General features: G+C 54.1%; 8 protein-coding genes across 8 annotated transcripts; 6 read left to right on the top strand and 2 right to left on the bottom strand.

The window, feature by feature from the left end:
• Positions 1 to 4,705: 4,705 nt before the first annotated feature.
• J4E93_008674 (uncharacterized protein) lies at positions 4,706 to 5,543 on the top strand (the record flags this gene model as incomplete). The annotated part of the gene is made up of 2 exons (XM_049346572.1): positions 4,706 to 4,712; positions 4,759 to 5,543. The coding sequence occupies 2 exons, from the start codon at positions 4,706 to 4,708 to the stop codon at positions 5,541 to 5,543; spliced, it is 792 nt and encodes a 263-aa protein (XP_049196462.1).
• A 73-nt stretch (positions 5,544 to 5,616) lies between these two features.
• On the top strand, positions 5,617 to 6,512 carry J4E93_008673 (uncharacterized protein; the record flags this gene model as incomplete). The annotated part of the gene is made up of 2 exons (XM_049346571.1): positions 5,617 to 5,622; positions 5,712 to 6,512. The coding sequence occupies 2 exons, from the start codon at positions 5,617 to 5,619 to the stop codon at positions 6,510 to 6,512; spliced, it is 807 nt and encodes a 268-aa protein (XP_049196461.1).
• Positions 6,513 to 7,217: 705 nt separating this feature from the next.
• GSP1 (GTP-binding nuclear protein gsp1/Ran) lies at positions 7,218 to 8,092 on the bottom strand (the record flags this gene model as incomplete). Its single annotated transcript, XM_049346570.1, has 4 exons — positions 7,218 to 7,555; positions 7,603 to 7,756; positions 7,810 to 7,902; positions 8,021 to 8,092. 4 exons carry the CDS (start codon positions 8,090 to 8,092, stop codon positions 7,218 to 7,220), a joined length of 657 nt encoding a protein of 218 aa, XP_049196460.1.
• A 538-nt stretch (positions 8,093 to 8,630) lies between these two features.
• J4E93_008671 (uncharacterized protein) lies at positions 8,631 to 9,486 on the bottom strand (the record flags this gene model as incomplete). The annotated part of the gene is made up of 4 exons (XM_049346569.1): positions 8,631 to 8,762; positions 8,829 to 9,157; positions 9,207 to 9,279; positions 9,331 to 9,486. The coding sequence occupies 4 exons, from the start codon at positions 9,484 to 9,486 to the stop codon at positions 8,631 to 8,633; spliced, it is 690 nt and encodes a 229-aa protein (XP_049196459.1).
• Positions 9,487 to 14,391: 4,905 nt separating this feature from the next.
• On the top strand, positions 14,392 to 14,928 carry J4E93_008670 (uncharacterized protein; the record flags this gene model as incomplete). The annotated part of the gene is made up of 3 exons (XM_049346568.1): positions 14,392 to 14,555; positions 14,680 to 14,806; positions 14,872 to 14,928. 3 exons carry the CDS (start codon positions 14,392 to 14,394, stop codon positions 14,926 to 14,928), a joined length of 348 nt encoding a protein of 115 aa, XP_049196458.1.
• Positions 14,929 to 17,754: 2,826 nt separating this feature from the next.
• J4E93_008669 (uncharacterized protein) lies at positions 17,755 to 19,140 on the top strand (the record flags this gene model as incomplete). The annotated part of the gene is made up of 3 exons (XM_049346567.1): positions 17,755 to 17,759; positions 18,005 to 18,012; positions 18,059 to 19,140. The coding sequence occupies 3 exons, from the start codon at positions 17,755 to 17,757 to the stop codon at positions 19,138 to 19,140; spliced, it is 1,095 nt and encodes a 364-aa protein (XP_049196457.1).
• A 737-nt stretch (positions 19,141 to 19,877) lies between these two features.
• J4E93_008668 (uncharacterized protein) lies at positions 19,878 to 21,866 on the top strand (the record flags this gene model as incomplete). Its single annotated transcript, XM_049346566.1, has 2 exons — positions 19,878 to 19,920; positions 19,975 to 21,866. 2 exons carry the CDS (start codon positions 19,878 to 19,880, stop codon positions 21,864 to 21,866), a joined length of 1,935 nt encoding a protein of 644 aa, XP_049196456.1.
• Positions 21,867 to 22,057: 191 nt separating this feature from the next.
• Positions 22,058 to 23,787, top strand: J4E93_008667 (uncharacterized protein; the record flags this gene model as incomplete). The annotated part of the gene is made up of 2 exons (XM_049346565.1): positions 22,058 to 22,065; positions 22,107 to 23,787. The coding sequence occupies 2 exons, from the start codon at positions 22,058 to 22,060 to the stop codon at positions 23,785 to 23,787; spliced, it is 1,689 nt and encodes a 562-aa protein (XP_049196455.1).
• Between the last annotated feature and the right edge of the window lie 375 nt (positions 23,788 to 24,162).

Below are 24,162 nucleotides of genomic sequence, written 5' to 3'. Positions count from 1 at the left end.
AGATGCCGCGACCTACGGCAAGTAATTGCAATAGCGTACTAGCCGTCTCAAGAATCGTCAGATCCGGTGTGGAGTGCACAAGCAGCGCAAGCTTTTCGCGATCATATGAACCCGTCGCCTTGAAGAGCTCGCCACTTTCGGTCGTCCAATTGGAAAATGAGTTCTCGAAAACGACTGTCAAGTCCGGCCCAGTGAACAATGCTTCATCAAAGTAACGAGGCTCTGGGAGAGCGCCAGGGTTGTGAACTATAGTGCAGTGTCAGCCTTACGCTCATACAACTGCCGGAGTTGGACAATAGGGGTTCTTTTCGCCTGCAATAGAAAGAGACCAATTTGAGGACGCATGGTAAAGTGTACAGCAACACGACAGGGGCCTCGAAAGCCGGCTCCGGTGACGGTCTTACTTTCAATACAGAAGAAGGCGGGCTGAGCTTACCAATATAGTTGTCCTTTAGTCCGGTACTGTCTTGAACAGCTTGAGCGATGCTATTGAGATAGACGGCATAGTCTGTAGAGTATTGGGTAGGCGTCTCATCAACGAAGACACCACTCAGAGCCAGTGAGGAATCATATTCGCCCCAGAATGAAAACGCAGCAATGTCATCCAGCACAGAACTCAAGTCCCTGGTACACCACGTGGTTGCCACATAGCCGATAGTGCGTACATTACTGAGCGAGTTGAGGGCCTCGATGGCTGCGGTGTATTCTGCGTTTGGTAGTGCACCCTCTCCAGGCCCGTTATGCACGTTTACCACGACCGTAAAGTGTATGCGAGGGAATGATGATGCCCTGAAAGCAGTTCATGTCGTTAGTCCCGGTATAATGAGTAGCGACAATAGTAAAGGTGCCGTATCGTACACATCGTGAAACGGATCCCACGCGCCTACTGAGGGGTAGACGTAGAGCGGAACAATTACGGAGCTGAGTCCGTCCATGACTCTGCTTTGAGCACGGCAGGCTAGGAGCCGATGACGAGACGCTGGCCCAAACGGAGATGAGCCGATAGAGGGTAAGATCTGGAGAAACACAGCTTACGGATACTGACGAACGCAAACATGTAATGGATATCCTTATGGTGTGTTTGGGCACCAAGAAGACGCTGACAGATGCCGGGATCGAGTAGTCGAACGAAGCCTCGCAGTATGCCCACGTTGAATCTCTGACGGCCCAGATGATGGTATTTTGAGAGATTAGAGGACGCGGCAATGCAACCACACGGGTACGTATTGCGCACTTGGCTATGCAGATTGGACAGGGATCGTTAGCGATGCGAGAGTATATTTTGAGAGTGCTAGACCTGAGGAGACTCCGAAACTGATGAGTCGGGATGAAGAGGCCGCATTATGCCAAGCAATGTAAATAATATTGACGGCGCAGGAAAAGTCTGACTTCGATGTCTTCTGCCTAATTGATCGCGATTTGAGGCTGTTGTTGGGAGTTGTGGCGCGTATAAAGAATTTCGGACGTATCGAGAAAGGTAGCGCCGTGACAATCAACGCGCTCGCTCTTCTTCCATACATTCGTTCATTCGCCAAGCATAATTGTGCAAGATGTCGTCATCCTCTTCGACGTACTCGCTATCGCCCTCCGTCACACCGGAAGTACTCAATACACCGGGAACACAGCGATCGGTGCTATTCGACGACGATGTAGTAGCGGATCCTCTGAACATCGATGGATCCACGTCGACCTTCATCATGGTCGTCGGTGGGCTGGGATACATCGGCTCACACACAGTGTTGGAGTTGCTTAAAGAAGGCTACAACGTGCTTGTCATCGATGATTTGAGCAACTCGTACGAAAGCGTTCTGAGCAGGGTGCGAGGTCTTGCGATTGACTTCTGCACGGCACATGGGCGACGAATGCCAGCGTTGCACTTCCGTCAGCTGGATTACAGGAGTGCGCACATGAAGACTGTACTGGCCAGCTATTCATCGTATTCGATCATCGGCAAGCCAGCGCCCACTCCAGCACGATTCCCATACTCGACTTTGCAGAGAACAGACTCCGGTATCGACATGGATATGGATGATGCGCAAGAACCCGTCGTTGAGAGACTGTCCAGAATATCCGGCGTTATCCACTTCGCGGCGTACAAATCGGTTGAAGAGAGCATCCGGATGCCCTTGAGATACTACAGCAACAACGTCTGCGGGCTGGTCGACTTTCTGGGATTGCTGGAGGAGTTTGGCATCAAGAACTTCGTGTTCTCCTCTTCTGCAACAGTTTATGGCGAAGGCGCTAACTGTGGGCTACCTCTGCGCGAAGAATTGTGCGTGCATCACCCAGAATCTTTCGTGGACAGCGAAGGAGCAGAACGCCGAGTTTTGCCGGGCGTTCTGGGCCTCACATCACCATATGGTCGATCCAAGTTCATGTGCGAATCCATTCTGGCAGACCTGGCGCTTTCTGACCCCACATGGTCCATAACCGCCCTTCGGTACTTCAACCCGGTATGTACATTCGATGGTCAGGATGCATTGGAAGTGTGCCTAACAATACCAGGTCGGTTGCCACGAGTCTGGTATTCTGGGTGAAGATCCTCGACAGAAACCGAGCAATCTGATTCCAGTCATTGCAACAGTCCTGACAGGGACAAAGCCAGTGCTGGATATCTTCGGCACGGATTGGAACACCCCAGACGGCACGGCAGTGCGGGACTTCATCCACGTAGTCGATCTGGCTCGGGGCCACATTGCGGCTTTAGCAGCTTCGACTGCTGGTCGTACTATAGCGCCATTTCGCACGTACAACCTTGGTAAGTGGAGGCCTTATATGAGAACGTCTCACACTAAGGTCTGTGTATTGACTTCGACTCAGGTACGGGACGAGGACACACTGTCCGTGAGGTACTCCAGAGTTTAGAGGACGCATCCCAACGGAAGATCCCCGTCAGGGAAGTCGGCCGCAGGGCTGGAGATGTTGGCTTCTGTGTGGCGGAGGTGCGACGAGCAGAGAACGAGCTGCAGTGGAAGGCTGAGAGGTCCTTGAATGACTGTTCCGGGGACGTATGGAACTTCACTAAAGCTAGGTGTGTAGAGTCGTAGACAAGGGGCGTGCTGAGTGGCCCTGCACGGTTTTCTTCATCATCCTTTCCCTGCATATTCTAGCATCAGCGGCATCTCTTCTCTTGTGTGTTCAGCAAGATAGACCATAGGCACCGAATTTAATACCCAATTTCTCACCAAACGATCAATTCGACCAATCAGTACTCTGGTTCATCGCCGCCGAAAGTTGCTGCAGGGCTGATAGTGTACAGGACGTCGTAGCCAGATCACGGAAATGAGCGAGACCTAGTGGAAAGTCGACGAGGCTTAGAGTTAATGCGCAGGTTCACCTCCTTTCATATGCGTTCAGCGCCTAGACAGCCCAAGTTTGGCCAATCGAGACGAACGCTGGATTGCTTTTTGGCGTCGTGTGGGTGGGTTCATCGCTGGTATCAGATAAGGCTGTGGCAGCATCGAGAGCCAAGGCTAGGTTGCATCGAGGCGAAATCTTAGAGGCACACTGTGCTGCTACGTCGCAGGCGCGGTACCATTTCCGTGACTAAGACAGTCCAATGGAACGTGTAAGAGCATGTGGCGAGGCGACTACTTCAGCTGGCTCGCTACACTCAACCCTTTCCGCCGAACGTGCGCAGAACCACTAACCCCACGATAAAATGGCAAGAGCGAAGGCGGAATCCAGGCTAGCGATACGGCGGTGACGGGAATGCGCGCAAACGGCCCAGTAATGGACGACGGCAGTGCCGTGGAGACAGCTCGTTAGTTCCGATTCGCCAACTGTGCGTTTCAGTCCCGGCCGGCTTGCGTTGAAGCGGTACAAGCGAAGTACAGGCGACGGCAGGATCCAACGGTGCGTCAAAAGGGCAACGGGGCAGGCCGGCCAGGTCGACGGTACGATGGTAGTTGCACAGAAGATGCTGTCGTGAGCTGAATGGGGCGACGATCACATAGGGGCCGACAACAAAGAGGCTGAGGCTCTCCTTGCGTCCTGCGGTTGGCGTCTTGAGTTGGGCGGAGACGGCCGATTGGGTGCAAGATGGAAGGAGGCTTCGGAAGCTTTTGGCGATTTCAGCGCTAGGCCGAGTAGACGGGCGTCACGTGCCGGGTCAACAGTACTAGCAGCCCGCACCCGTTGCAACCTCAACGTCTCTACCTACGCACAGTCGCAAAGCCCACGCCGACCTGGATACCGTGGATTCTGTATCGCCTGCGCGTAGACCGTTCTGTTGCGATGCCTCCCTCTGCCATGGCGATGCCGGGGCAACACATGAACGGCGCTCCTTCGAACATCTCGGCTGGCGTAGATCCCACTTACTGGGGCGGCCACCAGGACTTCTCACCGGACTCCACATCGCCATTGTCGCCCTCGTTAGGGCTCCATCTGTCGCCGACACAAAGTATCACCACCCAGAGCAGCATCAATGGCGGGACTCCCCCGGCGCAAACGCCCCAGTCGGACAGCGGCGGCAGCAAAGGGACCGGCCAGAAGAACAGCCAGAAGCAGTCAAATAACGACCAAACCAGGGCCTCGGTCGCTGTCGCGTGCGTCCCATGTCGCAGTAGACACTTGAAATGCGACGGTGGTGTGCGATGTTCCCGATGTAGGACCGACAACGTGGAATGTACCTACATCAAGTCGCGAAGAGGCTGGAAGGGCAAGCGGAAAACCAAGGAAGACACGGGCGCGTCCACGACCCCAAATGGTGGGTAATATCGCAACGACCACACCATCTCAAAATCTAACGTGAGTTAGGAATATCTGCATCTGAAGTCCAAGCCAACAATGGCCACATCTCGTCACCTGAGTACTCGTACAACGGCGATGCTGGCATGAACCAGCTGAGCCCAACTCACGGTCTTGGCGTCCGACCTGTAGCCCCACCAGTTGCTCAACTCAACCTAAATGGATCCGCGCGTCTGAACCGGTTTGGCCACTTGGGACCCGAGACGGCTGTTCAGGCCTTCTACCACTTCTTCTACAACTCACATCCATTCTGCCTTCCGGAACGGAGGTTAGTGGAACTCTTCAAGGAACGACATGCCCCACTCTTGGAACATGCCGTGCATTTCATCGGATCCAGCTACATACCGTCTGTGCCTACGGCCATGTACAAGGAAGCGTTAGATCGCCAGATAGACAGCAACAACTACCCAAGAGATGCGTGGTCGGTCCAAGCCCTGCTCCTCTTCGCCATCGGCCTCCACGCCCACAACGAAGTCCCCCGCGCCGCCCAGATCTTCACCATAGCCCAAAATCTGACGCTGGAAATCGGGCTCAACCGGATGGAATTCGCGCTGATGAATGGAGAAAACGACCCGCAGCTGGAAGAAAGCTGGCGGAGAACGTGGTGGTCCATGTTCACGGCCAACGGCATGATGACAGCCGTCAACCCGGGCGTGCAATTCCGACTCAAAGACGTCGTAACCGACGTACCACTGCCATGTGAGAACGTCGAGTACTTCTCAGGTGTAAGTACCCACTCCCCTGACATCAGATCTGACATGTGTCAAATCGGCTTGGCATGTTTCCCTTCTTAGTGCGAACCCGTGCCGCTCTTAGGTACTCGAGATGAGATCATCTGACTGCATGTCATACCCCAATGGCAGATCGATGCATGTCATACATGTGGGGTGGGGGTAGCCATCCTCCTAGGACTACAAACACAAAACCTTATACAGATCACTAAACTAACAACCCACAAACAGCAAATACCCTACCCCTCCACCCTCTCCGACTACGACGACTCGGCCTTCCTCCCCCACTTCACAACCTTCTCCTCCTTCACCTACCTCATCGACGCCATCCGCATCCTAGGAAAAGTCTTCGAATGCGCGCGTCTAGACTCCACTTTCGAATACCACGCCGTCGACGTCGTAGACCAATACCTGTGTAACTGGCGCTTACACCTCCCGGCCTCAAAAACAGACATCGTCTCCAACGACGGCCACATCGACGAAGTGCTCTTCCAGGCCCACATGGTAAACGCCGGCAGCACAATAATGCTGCACCGCCCGCGCAGCAACCTCGGTTTCGGCCGCGTCGAAGGCGTAAACATATGCGTGCAACCCGGGCAGGTCCTGCTTCCCACGCAAACCCGCGAAATCCACACCGCGAAATGCCTCACGTCTGCCGAAAACATCTCCTCCTTAATCCGTCTCCCCGGACCCTTACTCTACCACACCCCCTTCTTCACCTGCGTCGTCGTAATGGCGTCTGTCGTGCACCTCTCCTACTGGTCTTTCCTTGTCCCCGACGGCCAGGACGACATCATCAAGCAGAGTATCCGGCTCGATGTCGGTACGTTGCAGCAATATAGCAATACGTGGCCGATTGCGAATGTGGTGCTCGGGCAGGTGAGGGGTGTGGCGCACACGCTGTTTAATAGTAAGAAGGCGATGTCAATACATCTTTGGAGCAATTTGCAGCAGGATGATGTTATTAGGGGCGTTATTGAGGAGGGGAGGAGTGTGCCGACGCAGCAGTATGCGCAGTTGATCGCTCCGTGAGTACTTGCTTTCTTTTCTACACTTGCTTGCTGTGTTTGGACTTGGGCTAATGTTATCGCAGGATGCTGAAATCGTAGACGTACCTTGTTGTCTTTTCGCTTTCGTTATGTCTCGCATCGTCTTGTTTTACTTGCGCGTTGTAATCATTTTCATCCGTTGTCTCCGTCGCGCGCGTCGAAAACGGTCGTTTCCCGACTACAGCGAGCGAGCGAGCGAGCGAGCCTTCTACTTGTCAATTTTTCGGTCGTCGCTTTAATCCGCTATTATGCGACTCTGCTTGTCCGTATTATGAGCATACTGACATCACGCGTCATTTCTTCTATCGTGTCTGGGCGGTGGGCGGCGCATTCCATTAAAAAGTCCGAGCAAGCGGAGTTGGAATATAATGAAGATACGAAATGTGCTGTTGTAGTAGTAGTCGCAACGCCCTTGTGCGTGTTAATAGTAGAATCGAAAAGCTTTCTCCATCACAATCTGAATATTCTGGTTGATCAGGAACAGTCTATTGTTCATTCGTCGAAACGCCGGCTAGTCCAGCGCTTCCTGTCGGATACTTCCGCCAGTCCTCCTCCGCATGCCCCGTTTTCGCCAAGAATGTCCTCAATTCTCGAGCTGCATATCCATTGTCCCATTCCACTAAATCTCGTCCATGTCGTATACCCATTAGAGCCCTAGCCGTGGCCTAGAGCAAGCTCATGACCGTATCTACAAATCGGCGTCGTCCTCATCGGGCAGAGGCATCTGGGCGGCGTTCTCCATCTCCTGTCGGTACTGGTCGAGAACGGCCTGGTCGACCTGGACCTCGGGAGGCGCCAGAGCGGGGGCGGCGACAAAGTCGAGAGACTGGTTGCCGACGAGTTTCCGGGCGAGCCAGAGGAAGGGCTTCTCGAAGTTGTAGTTGGACTTGGCGGAGATGTCGTAGTACTGGAGGTTCTTCTTTCGGTGGAAGGTGATGGACTTTGCCTTGACCTTGCGCTCCTTGACGTCGACCTTGTTGCCGGTGAGGACGATGGGGATGTTCTCGCAGACACGGACCAAGTCACCTGGGGCTGTTAGCGAATGCGTATCGGGGGGTTGTGGGCGCACGTACGGTGCCAGTTGGGGACGTTCTTGTATGTGATACGCGAGGTGACGTCGAACATGATGATACCGCACTGTCCGTTGATGTAGTATCCATCGCGGAGACCACCGAACTTCTCCTGACCGGCGGTGTCCCAGACGTCGAACTGGATCTGGCCGAGGTTCTGTCGTCTCGTTAGTAGGCGTAGCGCGGGCGGCAGAGGGTCGGACAACGTACTGTGGTGAAGCCGAGGGGGTGGACCTCTACGCCGAGCGTCGCAATGTACTTCTTTTCGAACTCTCCAGTCAAATGGCGCTTGACGAAGGTCGTCTGTGGTGGGGCTGTTAGCAACCTGCATCGCAGTCTCAAATTCTCGCAGTCTCGCAGTCGCGCGGCCGTCTCAATAAACGGGCTGCTATCGCGAAAAGGCTCCAGAGGGGCGTCATACCTTTCCGGTACCACCGTCACCGACAAGCACGAGCTTGAAGGTAGGGACTGAGCTTGCGGCAGTCTCGGCCATGGTGTCGGGTGTGTGGCGGGGTGATGTGGTGTGTGAGGGGGGTAGTGGGCAGAGTCTGTTATCAAAAAGATGTCAGTCGGGGTCGCACAGGGTTATTGAGCAAAAGACGGTGGTGCAGACTCACGGGTGATAAAGAGTGGGGAAAGTAGCGGGCGTGAGGTGGGCAAGAAGAGGTTTTGTTGTGCTGAAGTGTTGGCGCCCCGGGCGGTGTAAATCTCTTGGCGCCTTCCGCAATTTTGACCTCACAGGCAGGCAGGCAGGCAGGCAGAGGCAGAGGCAGAGGCAGCGTTAGGCAGCTATAGGCTTCTTTGTCTCAACAGCCCGGGTTTTCCTTGCGCCTTTGTAGTCATAGATTGTGATTTACTGCCATATTTACTAGCAATTCCTTGATCTTTTCATCCCAAAGCAAACAACGCCGGGTATCATGCTATGCTTGTTGGCCAAACCGAGTGCGCCACGCGCGCTGCCGCCAGCCTTGCCTGCCACCCATCCACTCGACGTATCTCCCAGCTCGACGTATCTCGTGATTTATAATACACTACATGGGCAGCAAGTGACAGCCCAACAGCCCCCTTCCGCCCCAGTTCCTCCGCGGTGTGAGTTGCATCTCAACTGTCTCTGCCGGGCCGCCCGATGGGTTGGGTCGCAGCGCCTTGACGGTAATGGGAATCTGCACTTGTCAGCCTGCTGCACGCCCGACTGAAGACAGCATCCTGTGCAGCGTGATGCGACGTACCCCTTCGTTCTGCGACACGGCCTCGGCCACGCGCGACAGGTTCTCGTGGTTTGTCCAGTCCACCCAGCCGAACTTGGTTATGGTGTCGTACACCTGTAAGCCGGCCGTCGCTGCTGGGCTGTCTGCGACGACGCTGTTGACCTTTGCAAAGGGCGCTTCGAGTGCGGCAGGCGGTGCGCTCAGCCCTGCCTGGGCGCCGTTGGCCGTCGTCGCGTCGCCCGCCTGCGCTGCCAGCCGCGCGTGGTGCTCGTGGAGGCCCTTCTCGATGCGCGACATGAGGTCCTTGTAGTCATTCTTCAGCCGTATGATGCGCGCGCGCGTGGTTCGGACTGCGACGGTCAGCGACCCTGAGTGACGTCGAAGATCACCGCTCCTTACTCTGGGGGACGTCGATATCACTGCGTGGAAAGCCGTCCAGGGTGGTCAGGCCGGTGCTCATGCGGACGCCATGCTACAACAAGACGTCAACTGCTTATCCCGCCCATAGCCCTGATTTGCGTACCGAATCCAGCACCTGCCCTAATGCCTTCAACTCTGTCTCTACTCGGTCCTTCTCGGCCATGAGCTCCTGCAGCGTCAGCTGCTCTTTTGGTATGCCATTGGAGTAGCCTGCAGACGTGGGCCCAGATGAGACGGTTGGCGCGTGTATATCATCCATGGTGTGCAGATGTTTGTCGCCGCCGCAGAGTTGAGTGCGTGAATGCTTACTACGCTGGAGCTTGGATGTGGGGGTGGGAGCTTGAGGGAGCTTGAGCCGCGCGGGGCAAAACCGCCAGGACGGTCGCCTTCCTTTTTCCTCCCTCACTTCTCTACCAAACTTTACTATCCCCAAGGCACGCGCGTGACCTCTTGCGTGCCAAATAAAGAGAATACTCCAGTCGCTTAGTATGCTCAATCTTGCGATGGCTCGGCTCGGCTATAGACATACTTGTTCTGCACCTCCGCCGCTCCTGCCGTCATAGTGAGACGCGGTTACCAAAATTTGGTGAGAGCAACGCGGCCGCCATGTTAGCTGCCTTCGTCGATGGCTCACCACTCGCCCCTAACGAAACTCTGTCCATGGCTCTCGGTAAGCTTGTGTAGAATGCGCTTTACTGAGCGCCGTCTGGACCCTTTCCCTTAGATGCCGCCATTACGCTCTTGAGAACTTTGCGCCTCTGCGCTTTCCTCCCGTCCTAACCAGTAGTCATATCCAAAATGCCTCAGCCAACTTCCTTATCGCTCTGCAGCTCACTTGTCTCTCCTTAAGCCATCGTCGTTGGATGCAGTAGTATTTATCTCATGCGCTGAAAGCCTTCGTACCGTCCTATCCAGTGTCGACCGTACGACCACGGACATGGCATATGTGTTGTCGCTCCGGCCTCAGAGCCCACTCAAGCGGTCCTTCAGCGACAATCCATACCTCAACTCCTGCTCCCCTCAGAAAGACACACTACTGCCACCACTGAGCGACATTACTGCTCGCAATGCTTCCGCGTGCTCGTTGTATTCCCTCGGGGCGACTAGGGCAGGCGACTGGTCTCGGAGCAACGAGAACACACCACCACTTACCTCTCAGTCGCTCCTCGATCTGGTCCCTGAGAAAGGAGGTTTCCCATTCAGTACCAGACATGTCATCGAAGAACCACGCAAGCGGAACTGTGGGCCTGACCGACCGCCGCCATCTTTCTCGAGACTCACAGTCCCGCCGAGGCCACAAGCGAGAGGATATCACAGCTCGCAGCAAATAGCGGAACCTTCCTCTGACAGCGACAGCTCGGCTGATGACATGGACGTTGACGACCACGCCTTCGAAGAGACACACCTGTTCAATCTATACGAAGCAATACACGTGCCATTGCCAGAAGGTCGCTTCACCGATAATGACGAAGATGAGCCGCGCGAAGACTACGAAGACGCGCCTGCGACTATCTCTGTATCTTCACAACCCTTTCGGCGGTGGATGAGCACTTTGAGGCGTCGACACGCGCACAGGTGGAGGGACAACGTCGCTGAAATACCACGGCTATCCTTTGACACCGCTGACGGCATGTCTGTCCTCTCTCGCCCGCTGGGAAGGCTGTCTGAATCTGTGCGCAGGACATCGGAGTCTATGACATCGTCAATGGGCTATGTGACAGCAATGAAGTCGACTTCGATGACCATCGGCAGCGCGAGCATTGCGCCACGCTCAGAAGCTGGAGTACCAGGGAAGGTTCGCTTGGGTAACAGAAGCAGCAATTACTCCGAAGCGCGCAGATCACTCGAGAGTCATCGTGGTGCGCTAGGGCCTGTGCTTGATGAGAGCGCGTGGCTTCGATCACTGCAGCGTCGCAAGGTTGTTGAGGAGCTGATCTCCTCGGAAGAGAGCTACATTGCAGACCTCAAGGTCTTGATCAACGTATGTTACCTACCACCGGGTTGACTCTACCATTCTAATCTAAGCAGGACTATTTCATGATCCTTACTGCCCTTCCTACTCTGTCAGGCCAGACACGATCATCCATACAACAGAATATCTCCCAGATTCTACAGCTTCACGAAGACTTGCTCGCCGAACTTCATCAGGTTGTACCTCAGGCAGACTTCACCAGAAGCGCGTACCAGGAGACGTATCCTGTGACAAAAGCCAAACATATCCGCTTTCATAGCGCCGACATTGTGCCGGGGCGCTTCGCCGAACACAAGACTGCCAGGAGGCTAAGGCATTCTTTGGAGATTGGACGATCGCCAGACCGTAGACCGCGAGGCCTAGTAACGGACACGCAGACGGCGGGGAACATCGCCAAGATCTTCAACAAACATGTCAGCTATGCGCGATCCTTACAATCCTCTTCGCTAACAAAATCAGATGAAACGCTTCTTCACATACGAGGAGTACGGCGCGCATTGGACGACCATGTCGCAAGATCTCACCACCATGTGCAAAGGACTGCATGGCTGGCAAGAATACGAGCGCGGTGTCGAAGCGCTGCAGAAGGTGGTCGCCTCGGAGAACAACCGAGAGGCAGGTAGCAAGAAGGCGCTCAGCTTTCCAGATCTCTTGATAAAACCAATCCAGAGGGTGTGCAAGTACCCTCTACTGTTCGACGACCTATGCCGCCACACTCCCGTCTACGACGATCCAGAAGCGCATGCCGAGCTCGAAAAAGCTCTTTTTCGGCTGCAAGAGACAATCCGCGAAGTCAACAAGGCAAAAGACGACCCTCAGACCCGGCGGCTTATTGAGATTACATGGCAACTGCAAGACCGCCTAGCGTTTTCGGAACAGAAGATTTCTCGAGCTCTTGTCTTTCGCCTTCTTGGACATGTCCTCCTATGTGGCGCTTTACATGTGACATACCAAACACCCGATCGTATCAAGGGTGCGTACATGGTGTGCGTTTTGTACAAATCATGCCTTGTACTTGCGACGGCGAGCCGGTTCCATACGCCATATACCGTCGTCGCTTCGATCGGGCTTGCCAACGCCAGCATCGAAGAATGTGATAACGGCCGCGGCATACAGTGCCATACCGCTCCACATACGTGGAAATTCGTCTTCGAGCACGGCCATCGCTTACACGAACTCATCTTCAGCGCCTGCACTTCTCACGAAGAGGAGGTTTGGAAAAAGCAGCTGCGCGAGCGTATTGTTTATGAGACACACGATTTCGTCGAAGGCCAGTCTACCATGCAGGACATGTATACATCCCTATCGCTAGGCCTCAAGTCTCTCGGGCCTGTCTTCGGTCATGCGAACACTCTAGTACGACGCATGTCAGTCCATCGAGCGGCGACTCTCGGTGCGAAGACCAACACGAGTCAAGTCATTATCAAGAACACCCAGGCGCAAAAGCTACCCGATACGCCCCCGACGTTTTCGCCAAGTATAGTAACTCGATCTCAATCGCACCTCTCCGCAAATCACATCCCTATACTTGCCCCGCGACGAGCTGAGCGCGTACGTCTCGAGAGTACATTGGAAGACGTATGGACCAAAGACATGTTGCCCTTTCCGGGCATGTCAAATCGGAGGATGGAGAACCAAATCAGAGCCTCAGCAAACTCAGTGATGCGAAAGCTAAGCATAGCAAGCATAGCAAGCAATTTCTCGCGTCGCTCGCCCAGTCTTTCCAACACGAGCAACACGCGGTCAGAAGACTCTTTCGGAAGCCGCGTTCATAAGATGTCGAACGGGAACCTGCGAGCTCAATCAGCGACTGATCGAAGGCCGACCCCCGCACTTGTCGACTTCCATTCCGCACCCGCCGCGTTCCTACCTGAGGACTTTGAGGTCGAAGACACGCGACCTTCGAGTAGACGTCGACGTCTTGCCAATCGAGCGATAGGCGTTGAGCGTCCAACCGATAAGCCACTACAGAGCAAACCAAAGAAGGTTCGACGTCTTTCCACGCATCTGATTAGTCTCCCACGATCAGAATCACGCGCTCGCGTCGCCGAGAGAACCGTCTCCCACGCATCAACAGCAACCACCGTACGCGCACCACCTCCTTGCGCCGAGGTAACCAAAAACATCGAAAACAGGAAGCAGCGACGGCAAGAAGAGCCCACCCCCGAATCCCGGCCTGCATCTTCAAACCACTCGACCTCGAACAAGTTTTCGAAGAGCAAGAGTAGGATCTTTAATTTCTTCCGATGATCCAACACACATATCCTGTTGGACCAACATCACATACCAGCTGGACACGCATTGGGTGTCCACCAAAACGCAACGTACATACTTCCTTTGACGACGTAACGACCACACTATCCTTGCTCCAACAGCAAGTACGAGAAACATGAATAACCACGACTGAGATGACGGCGACGGCAACAACTCCGATTAACCAAGGGCCAGTGTAACAAATATAATGATTAATCATGCGATCAGCAGAGCGTTACTGCAAGGTACACCCGCTCTCTGTCACGATCTGGGCAGCCACCGTTGATGGCGGGCTGGTTGAAAGTCTGGGGGATCGGGAACTCGGCATGACGTCATGCGGCTAGCGGGTTTGGGACATGGACACGTCCACGGGTACGTACTGGTACCTGGGCACGCGATCGCACGATGGAGGGGTGGCGTTTGTCTGTGATGGGATCAGAGTATTTGGATAGTAATGATTGAATCATGGTTATACGTTTTGAACAACTTGAGTGAGATGTGTGTTCGATGTCTACTTCTGCTTGACGTTGGTGTTGTGTACAATGCAATTCCTCAGCCTCAGCCTCATCACATGGCAAACGGGTTGAAGCCGGCACGCAAATCCAGCCTGTATCCTTGCCCACCCGTTTCAGCCCAAAGAGCCTCAATGCAGCGTGCAAAACAAGGCGTGCGCAATCTACTTTACAAGGTCCCTTGTGGTGAGAGAAGTGCGCAATACCTCCTTGGCAATGACGTAGCCCGCCCACCCGGTCAAAGCTCCAGATCACGTAGCTCTAAATAGCCCCTCTAAAGCTTCCCCTCCATTCCACCACATCACTCGATACCCATTACACACACATCTCACTCTTCTCTACTTCACCACATCTTTCTCCCCGCGAGATCCAAGAAACACTACACGGATACCCACACGAACCGAAACCGACGAGTTATTTAGATACGATGGCCCGCGGCAACTCCCCCCAAACCCAAGTCTTCTACAAGGGCTCCTCCGGCGACCAATTCTGCATCTTCGTCGAGAGCGTAGAGGAGCTCCAGAAGTGGAAGGCTGATAGCACGATTCCCATGGTTGATGTTGTTGCGGGTTGGAAGGTGCTGGTACCTGAGTAAGTTGGACTCGTAGGACCGAAGGTCCTCGAAGGACATTCTCTTAGCACTCGAGATGTCCTCGCAAGGCTCGGATAGAATGTCCTCGCGAGGCTCGGACAGTGTTCGCTAACGCTCACACAGACACGGCAAGCAAGGTGTCCTCAACACGGCCAGCAAGCAGCAGCTTGAGAACGAGTTTGGCAAGGACGCCAAGGAGGATGATATTTTCAAGAAGATTCTGCAGGAGGGTAGTGTGCAGAGCTCTGAGGTATGTTCTCCCCTTTACCCGTGTGTACGCCTTTGAAGCACACTCGCTAACGCTCGTGTGAATAGAACTCCGAGCGCATCGGCATCACCAACGAGACCCAGGGCGGACGTCAAGCCCACTAAACGCTTCGTTGCTGCTTCAGCTCCAGCATCAGCGTCAGCTCGAACGACGAATTATTTCTTTTCGGATATGATATCATGATTTAGGAAGAGGGGAGGGTGGGATAGCCGGGCACGTAATACTGCTGGCTTGCAAGGAGGGCAAGGCATAAACAGCCTTGCCTGCATCCTGCATGTTTGATAGGCATCATGAATGAGATGAAAACCTACAATACCGTCGGGCTTGAAGTCGAACGTATGACGTGATGTTGCCTCATCTGTGATGTGAGCGTGCTGGTGGTTTATGATCTACAACTGCACCTTGGTGTACTTGAGCCGATGGCCTCAGAACTATCATGCTCACACCTTCGCCAACCGGACTATTAATCTTGATCAATGAGCTTTGTAGTAGCTGCGATTTTGCTCTCCTCCCATCTTTACCGTTGCTCGTCTTCAATGTATTCTTTCCTTTAGAATTGTAAGATCGGTCAATTGGAAAGATGCACGCCGACGCGTATAACGGAGTGACGGGATATGCGGCGCTCGTAGTACAGGATGGCTGTGGTATCGGCCAGGAAGAGAGGTTGGGAGAGAGGGCGTGTGTTGGTGGTTGCGGTGTGGTGGCAGGATGAGATGGTGTGTGCGGTAATCCTCGTCATTGAAGATCTAGGTAGAGCATGTTGCCAGTAATGGTCCTCTTCCGATTCTTCAGAATATAACGTTTCGTTGAGTGGGTGGTGATTGTAAGGCAGGAAAGCAGATCTAGCGACTACATCAAGATGAAAAATGGCAGACCTCGGGAGTTAGTGACTTGACGTCGATGTAGCCTCCAGGGCGTTCAGGTCTTTCCTAGGTTGACGTGGGAGAAAGTTTGTCGATGTTGTAGTACCATGAAGACCACAATGCGTACATAGATATCTTGCCATGCAATGATACTCTCCAATGGTCACAAGCTTTTACAGATGCAGTTCCTGATAGGTAATCTAGCACAAAAGCCGACCCTGCACCGGCTATTGATTGCCTAGCGTAGCATGACCGTCTATCACTAATCCGTGAAGCGACCGAATACGGGAGGCAAAGTGTCTTGGTGGAGTCGCGCGCCGAATGTTGCAGCACTAAGGAGTCTTCTAAAGAACACGAAGGACCGATGGAAGGTGAGGTTGTGCCGAGGTTGAGCCTACTATGTCCTCATCCTTCAATGAAGACTCTTTGAGGTTTGACATCTGGTTGATGGGATGCTGTGTGACCTGTCAACGTTGGGATCGAATGCACTGCCTCGTGCGATGTTGTGCGCAGTACCAACATCTTCAGGTTACACAAAACGTCTACTTGCAACAACAGTGCACTCCCCAGGAAGATGACAGCGTAAGGCCCGGTAGATCGACAACACCTGCATACCTTAATAAACCCGCCAACAATGTCGCGCCGAACATTCCGATGCCACAAATACGAAGTTCGCGCGAAGCCACCAGAGAAAAAGGGTGTGCATGAAGTCGCAGTCCTGACGCAGGGCAAGCACGCCGTCTCTGAACGGTGTCGCAAGGCTGAGAGACCACCTGCATGTTTGGCGTGGACACCGTATTTAGAATTTAGCATCTTCTGCTTGCAACATCGACCTCGGGACCTTTCCCCCGTGCAACAGCCCTGGAGACCACCAGGCACGTCATCCGCATAGCTCAAACACCACCATCCCGCCGTGATACGAAGCGCTCATTACCGACTATTGGTCGATCCCACCGCCTTTGCTGTCATAGAAGCGAGAAGCGAGTAGACACGGGATATTATTGATGCGTGGATGTGTGGAATAGGAGCCGCGGAGGGAGAAAGGGACGGGACGGTGTGGTTCAACATGCGACGCTCTGAAGCGAGACATGGCAATTGGGTACAAAGCGCATACGTCCTATGACACCTGTCTAATATAAGAGACGGATATCCGCAGGGTTGGTGAGAGACAGCGAACAGTTGTAGCGCACGAGGGCGCGGAAAAGCCGGTTTTTGGGCTTGAATCATGCGAGCAGACGGTCGCAATGGGCGGGCGGCGATCGCTCGTATCGCATCGCAGAGCGGCTGGTAGAATAGGTAGGTAGGTAGGTAGGTCACTCCTGCGCAGTAACAGTCGCAGTCGGTGTTCACTCTGCGGGCTCCCAACAGCTTCAGACTGCGTCCGCATTCCACGATCAAAGACAGGATGCGCACGCGTTAGTTTCACTCTGCCTCAGCCACAAACATCGCATCGCCGCCATGGGGATCGCCATCGCCGCCCTGGTACCACCTCGCATCGCAACCTTGCAACCTCTTTGCCTGGCGCACGCTGATACGAGGGCGCCCGCTCGGGCCTAGTGCAAGGAACGCTGGTATTTCCCGATGACCTCACCGTGACCCGCCCAGCCTCTCGGTAACTAAACGAACGGACTGCGAGCAACCGAGGGGGGCGTGACTGTGGAGACTGTAGTTTAATTGGATCGAATGGGGTAAAGTTTGCTTCGTTCGGTGTATATCCTGGATAGGTGGGTGCTGAGACTGGGGTTGGGATGGCGGCGTGCAAACGGGCGTGCGATCATCGTGCAGTGTCTTTGCTCCTTGTCTTGTGTCTTTGACTTTGTCGCTTGCTTTCTCTCTCTATCTTTTCGGGACTTTTGCTCGCTTCGCTGCTCTCTCACTTCACCTTCTCCACTATCGACGTCGCGGGAGTTACGATCTCGACACCGACTGCAAGGATCGAGAAGTATTTTCAGGTACCGCCTTTTCACCGAACAAGGTACCCTTCTGGTACACGCGCATTATGCCTACTCTCAGGTGGATGCGCGCTGCTGCTGTTGCTGTGCTTGCGACACATGCTACTGCTCAGCAATGCTGTAAGACTTACTTGACCTCATCGCCGAGCAACAACTAATTGAACAGACTACCCCGATGGTAGCAAAGCGCCGAAATCAGAAAAGCCTTGCTCATCAGTAGAGGGTTCTGCTTGCTGTCCGGATACCTGGGAATGCTTGGACAATGGTCTCTGCCACTTGCCGGCCGGCAATCTGTACGGCCGATACAGCTGTACGGACAAGGACTGGAAAGCAGAAGGCTGTGCGTCGAACATGTGCACAATCAGTAACGGCGGTAAGTACCTTGAATTCTCCAATTGATCATTGCTAAGATCCAGCAGATCAGAAAGCTGTTGGAGGCGAGTCGATCACACAATGTAAAGACCACGATGACCAGTGGTGCTGCAACGCAGACAACGTAAACGTAAACTGTTGCAAGGAATCACCATCGCCACGGCCCTTCTTCGCGCTTCAGGATGGAAAGGCGTACGCGACCATTGGCCAAAATCAAGCATCAACTGCCCCCAACCTTGCGACTATCACCGGTCTAGCGCAGAGCGGCGGTGGATCAGGAGGAGGAAACCAAGCATCAAAGACGACAGCAGGAGGCTCTTCAGGTTCTCCCTCTACCGACGCTCCCAACTCCGGTTCCGCAACTGCAACGGCCGACGACGCCGCGACCACACCCTTCAGTTCCGTAGTCCAAAGCCTCTCCACCAGCGCCGGCGGCGGCGTCGTAACAATCCAAAACACCGTCCTCGTAACCCCCACCCCAACCGCCGGTTCCAGCAACGCCAACAACGACTCCTCCTCCTCCTCCGGCGGCTCATCAAAATCCAACCTCGGCCTCATAATCGGCTGCGCAGTCGGCATCCCCCTCGCCCTCGCTCTCATCGGCATAATCTTCTGGCTCCTCCGCAAGCGCCGCCAACAAAAAGCGAATCCCTACCACGACCCTTCCTCCGAAGTCGAAGGCGACAGTCCTCTTGTCGGTGCTGCTGCTGCTGGAAAACTCAACAAGAGCAAGAAGGAAACATACCGCAACTCGCGCCCCGCGACCGCAGAAATCGACGGGAACCCAATTGGCGCGGGGCGCGCAAATCGCGTGTCTGAATTGCCGTCTGGAAACGGGTTTCAGCCGGGTCATCAGGGCACGCCTTACGGACCCGACGCCGTTGGAATCGGAGGCGGAAACGGCGATCCGAATAGGACTACTTGGGATACTGTTCCTCCGCAGTACTCACCCGCACAAGCTGCTTTCACACATCCCGAGGCCACCGAGCTGGCGGATACGAGTGTGCATCCGGTGTTAAATGAGAAAGGACAGCCGTATCAGGCGTATAGGCCACCGCAGCCTGTGGCGGAGTTGCCGAGTGTGACGACGCCGCCCGAGGATGTGGAGAAGCAGATGCATCATCGGTAGAGCGTGGGGATGAGTATTAGGATTGGTTGGGGGCGTTCTGGGAGTATACACAAAGGGATGGGATATGGGACATTTCGGCTTCTTTTTTTTTTTCGTTCTTGAAGCAAAATATAGGGATGATACCATGCACGGATTCTTTCGTGTGTAATGAGTACGGTTTTCTTGAGAAGGAAGGTAGAGAGATATGGGAATGAAGATAGTGAGATAATCTTGAAACGCGAGATTCATGTAACCACGTCAAACAAGAAAAAAGCTGAGCTGGCCTGCAGCCTACATTGATATGAAAGCATACAAAATAGATAACATAGCGTCGATGTAGGCTCTAGACCTGATCAGTTTTTCCTTGTATGAGGTTTAACTATGTTGACGCCTTCAAACTTCCGATAGACCTCATTCAAGAGTATCTTTCCACGTATGATTTGAGTGGTTCGTGGTGTGCCTACGTTGATAACAGCACCCGAGTAATAATCAAGAATCTTACGCGATAAAATCACGCTCAATATACTCAGATATCAACCTCCCTTTTCGGTGAGCTTGATGAGGAAAGGCGGTGTGTGGGGAAAGGGCAACGAGTCATGGGCCGAGGCGGCATGTCGTCAGCCCTTGAGCCCTTGAATCTCGACCTGAGATGCGAAAGATAAACGTGTCGCATCCGCCATTGTTCTCGACACATAAATCCTAGCACTCGTTCATACCTCTAAAGGCAACCATTCGAAGTTCAACCATCTTTGACTATAATGATACATCTCCCAGACGAGCTGATCCTCCATATCATCTCCTGTAAGCATCCGTGCCCATCACGCGCATCCCCCACCCAGCCCTGACCCTCCCCAGACCTCGAACCCTCGGAGCTTGTCGCCCTCCAACACGTGTCCCGCCGCTTCCTGAACCTCTCGCGCGACAACAACCTCTGGAAGTCGCTCTGCTTCACCCACTCGACCGCTGAGCGCCGCCGCCGCCGTCTCGAAATCACCACCGACATCGACCCCCGCCTCGCCGAGCTGATACGCGCCGCCGACACCCTCGCCAATACATTTGATACCTCTGTACATGATGAAAGCGCGCCAAGTGCTGAGTCACAGCAGGAGCGCAATCAGGAGAAGCGGAGGCAGGCGCTGATTGCGAATTGGGATCCTAGTTACCCTGATGAGAAGGTGAATTGGTACCAGGACTTTATACAGCGGCACGCCGAGCAGAAGATTAGCTGGTTCCAGGATGCTGGGACGGAGCAGAGAGACGAGGGGGCCATAAGGAGGGAGGCTACGGGCGCGGGCATCTTGTTCGACGACAATGGCTTAGCAGACAAGCTCATCGCCCCCCTCGACGATGGCAGCATCAGCATCTGGGACGCCTCAGCGAGCAGCGACCGACAGGGCAAGATGATAGCGAAGAGCGACATTGGGCTGTTACCAGGCAGAGGCTCAGACCTCGACTACGACACGCGCCTCACACAAAGCCAAGCCATCATGACAGAAACCGGTGCCGTCGAATGCGTAAGCATCGACAGCAAACTCCACAAAGGCTTCTTCGCCGTCAAAAACGCCCTCAACGAAGTCGACCTCAACACCCTCCAAGTCGTCTCACGAACACCGTACCCCTTCCCCATCACCGCCCTCTCGGAAGCCCACCATCGCACCCCCCTCACAGTCGGCACAAACTGGACGCTCCACCTCCACGACTCACGCAAACCGCCCGCACCGCCTTCCTCCGTCCGTTGCGAGCTTATCGGCGGCCCAACCGACAGCGACTTCTCGCGCCTCGACACCGGCGACTTCGACGGCCACGTCTCGCTCTCCCAGCCCGGTGCGCTGTCTATCCTCCACCTACCTACAACGCGCGACTGGGATGGAAACGGCGATATCTGGGTCGCAGGACGCTTCACCAGTATGTTGAACTTTGACCGGAGGTCTTTCCCCAGACTACGCGGTACTGTGCATTCCGGTGCGCGGTTATCGTGTATCACGGCTATACCGCATCCCTTCGTACCACAAGATCTGAGACTGGGTAGACCGTACAGCAGTCCGGCATTGTTGCGCGAAACGAAATCGACACGCGGGTATACGTTGATCGCAGCGGGTGAATACAAAGGCAAAGGCTCGTTGGAATTGTATGGTCTCTCGAACGAACCGTCTCGCTCCATCAACTCGAGCGACAGCCGCACGACGCGCAACCAGAAAGCGTATTATCAGAATCGGCAGACGGCTAGTAGTTCCAAGTTATTGGCTGTGGCGCCGCAGGGCACGAGACTTGTTTTCTCGGATGGCGATGGGAATATGAAGTGGGTTGAACGGGATGGGAGTACGCCTGTGCGGCAGTTCAATATCAATGATTTCCAGAGGGGTAAGGATGGGGAGACTGTGTCGCAACAGCATCAGAGTAGTCTGGTGAATGCGACGCCGGACGAGGAAGCGGGGTGGGGTGATATTGTGCAGAAGATTTTGCCTACGAGTAATGCCTCCCTCTTAACACCTTACACGCCCTCCGGTTCCTCCACAGAAACACTTGGTCTGAATAACCTTGTTCTGTGGACGGGAGACGGCAAGTTGGGGCTGCTGGGCTTTGGCAAGGAACCGCCGATGGCGAGGGATGTTTTTGAGGATGCGTTGGAAGAGCAGGGAGAGAGTGGCGGGGAGAAGATGAGGGAGAGACAGTATGGGGTTGAGATGAGGAGGGCGTTGGAGCATCAGGCGAGGGAGTTGAGGTGGTTGAGGGGGTATGGGCTGTGAATACGACGGGTAGAACATTCACTCGAAAAGAGCCTGGTTTGTATCGTGGTTCTTTGGGGGTGCTGGTGCCTGGTAGACTCCTGCGTGGTACTTAGGGCTTCGCTCCTGCCCGTGTATAAGCATTGTTCGTTACCTTGAACGGTTCTCTACTCAACCACCGAAAATGTCAGCAAAAGCTATATCCACGTTTGATGGTGGGGTATGGGGTCAGGAGCTCGCCAAATTCCGCTCCTCAATTAGAGATACCTATGACGCCCCACCCATCGCCGTCGGCGACTCGAAGCGCGAGAATTCAGACAAACACTCCTTCTTGGAACTACCAGGCGAAATCCGCAATCAAATCTACGAGTACTTTGTCAAATCTCCGTCACCGCTTGACGTACGCTACCACGGAATAAACTGTTGGACTACGACGTTATATCTGCGTCTCAACGGCGAAGTACGAATCCCGATCAACATTTTCCTCTCCTGCCGAAAGCTATACCACGAGGCAGCTTCAGCTTTTTACGGCAACAACACGTTTACGTTGAAACCAGATGACGCAGGCGAAACAAACCACTCATATATCGAGATAGCCAGCATCTTCATTACTCGCTTGGGTTCGCAAGCTCCTTGGCTCTCCAAGCTTGAACTGGATGTGAGCTGCCTAAAAGGGTACGAAGACCACAGCTGCTACGAGGGAAATGGTTCTGCATTTCCTTCGATCAAATGGAAATGGGACGACATTTTCGAAGTTATGCCCCTCCTCCGCGCCATCTGGAGTCGAAACTTGAAGGTACTTGTTTCTTTCAACAAGGTCGTGGATGACAGTCCTCAAGGTTTCATTCTGCGCACCACGTGTGATACTACAGCCATGACTGTTGTATTTCAGTCCATCTGCCAGGGCCAACTTCAACTCCAGCGCTACGGACAGCACCTACGCGCGGTCGCTCTCAAGCGAGACGGATCTGGTGGGGTACTCTGCTGGGGTACTACTCAACCTCCGCCAGGACCGTATTATGGCCCCACACGTCGCTTCCAGGCGAACCCTGACTATCTGACGGACTTTATCGCTGAAGATAACGGGTCTCGGCTCAAGCTTGTTACTAAACGTAGCACACCGTTGACTTTGCTCACCCTTCCCGAATCCCTCCAGCAGCGGATTTACAGCATGGTTGTGCATCCCGTCGAGGGCACATCTATCGATCTCGACCACGACACGAAATTCAGATGCGGACTAGTCCACGTTAACAGGCACTTCTACGACACTTGGCGCGACAGGTTTATCTTCGGGAATAAATTCATACTAACCATGACAACAAGGCAGATGCACACGACCTTTGATGACTTCGACAATCTCCGAACTTTCCTCCGCAAAACCTACCAGTGCATATCATCCTACTCACCTGGAAAACCGGACACCATCACCGCGCAAATCGTTACGCCTGACAAGACGCATCAACAGCCTGGCCCCTCGTACATTCTTCGATTCGAAACCGACAGTGCAGTCTCTCTTGCTGATGTGCGAATTAATGTGTTGCCGTTCATCATGGAGACGTCGACTACACAAGCAACAAACACGGTAATGTTCCAGATCTGGACGAGGCCCAGCACCGACGCACCATCTACCTTGATCACATCTCATACCATGACCATCCACAAACTACGACTCAACATCGTACTAGCAATAATGACCCATGTATACTCCGACCCCAGAAACCTCCATTCCGACAACGAACTCCCAGACTTCTACATCAACGGCTTCGGAGAAGTCGTCCAGACCACAGCTCCCACCGCCGATTACTGTTCCGCCAGCGGGCCCTGGGAACCAGCCTCCTCGTTCGTGGACGATGAAGAACAAGAAAACTATCGTGACTTGACAGTCCATCCGATTGACTACGTCAGCGGCCACTACTTCCATCCTGACTGTCGGTATCCGTAAAGTCTGCTGTGGCAACTGTTTCCTTACTGCAGGAGGACGAGCGAGGTGCTGCCGTTTCTTGTGCGTTGTTTGGATGGGGCTGGGTGGGAGGGGGATGGGGCTTTTACGGGGTAAGTGCTGAGTTTTGGCTTTGATTGTGTATTTGAAGTGGGGATGTGCTAATTGGTGTGTAGATTGCGGAATGCGGTTGTGGAATGTGAATGCTATAATGGTGCTTGTCCGAGGAAGGATCGGGGGTGGAGAGAGCATCCGAGTAGGCTTGAGTAGTGTGGGTTGATGGGCTGGCGGCTACGTCGGTGAATTTGAGGCTATGGGTTAAGGTATGACGAGGTCGGCGGATGCGCTGCGGGTGGAGACGCAAATCAGCATTTATGA

This window comes from Alternaria ventricosa (assembly GCF_023758065.1).
Source record: "Alternaria ventricosa strain BMP 2768 chromosome Unknown scaffold_17, whole genome shotgun sequence".
NCBI lineage: Eukaryota > Fungi > Ascomycota > Dothideomycetes > Pleosporales > Pleosporaceae > Alternaria > Alternaria ventricosa.
The sequence above is the reverse complement of the archived record's forward strand: the minus strand, read 5'-3'. Positions and strand labels throughout refer to the sequence as shown.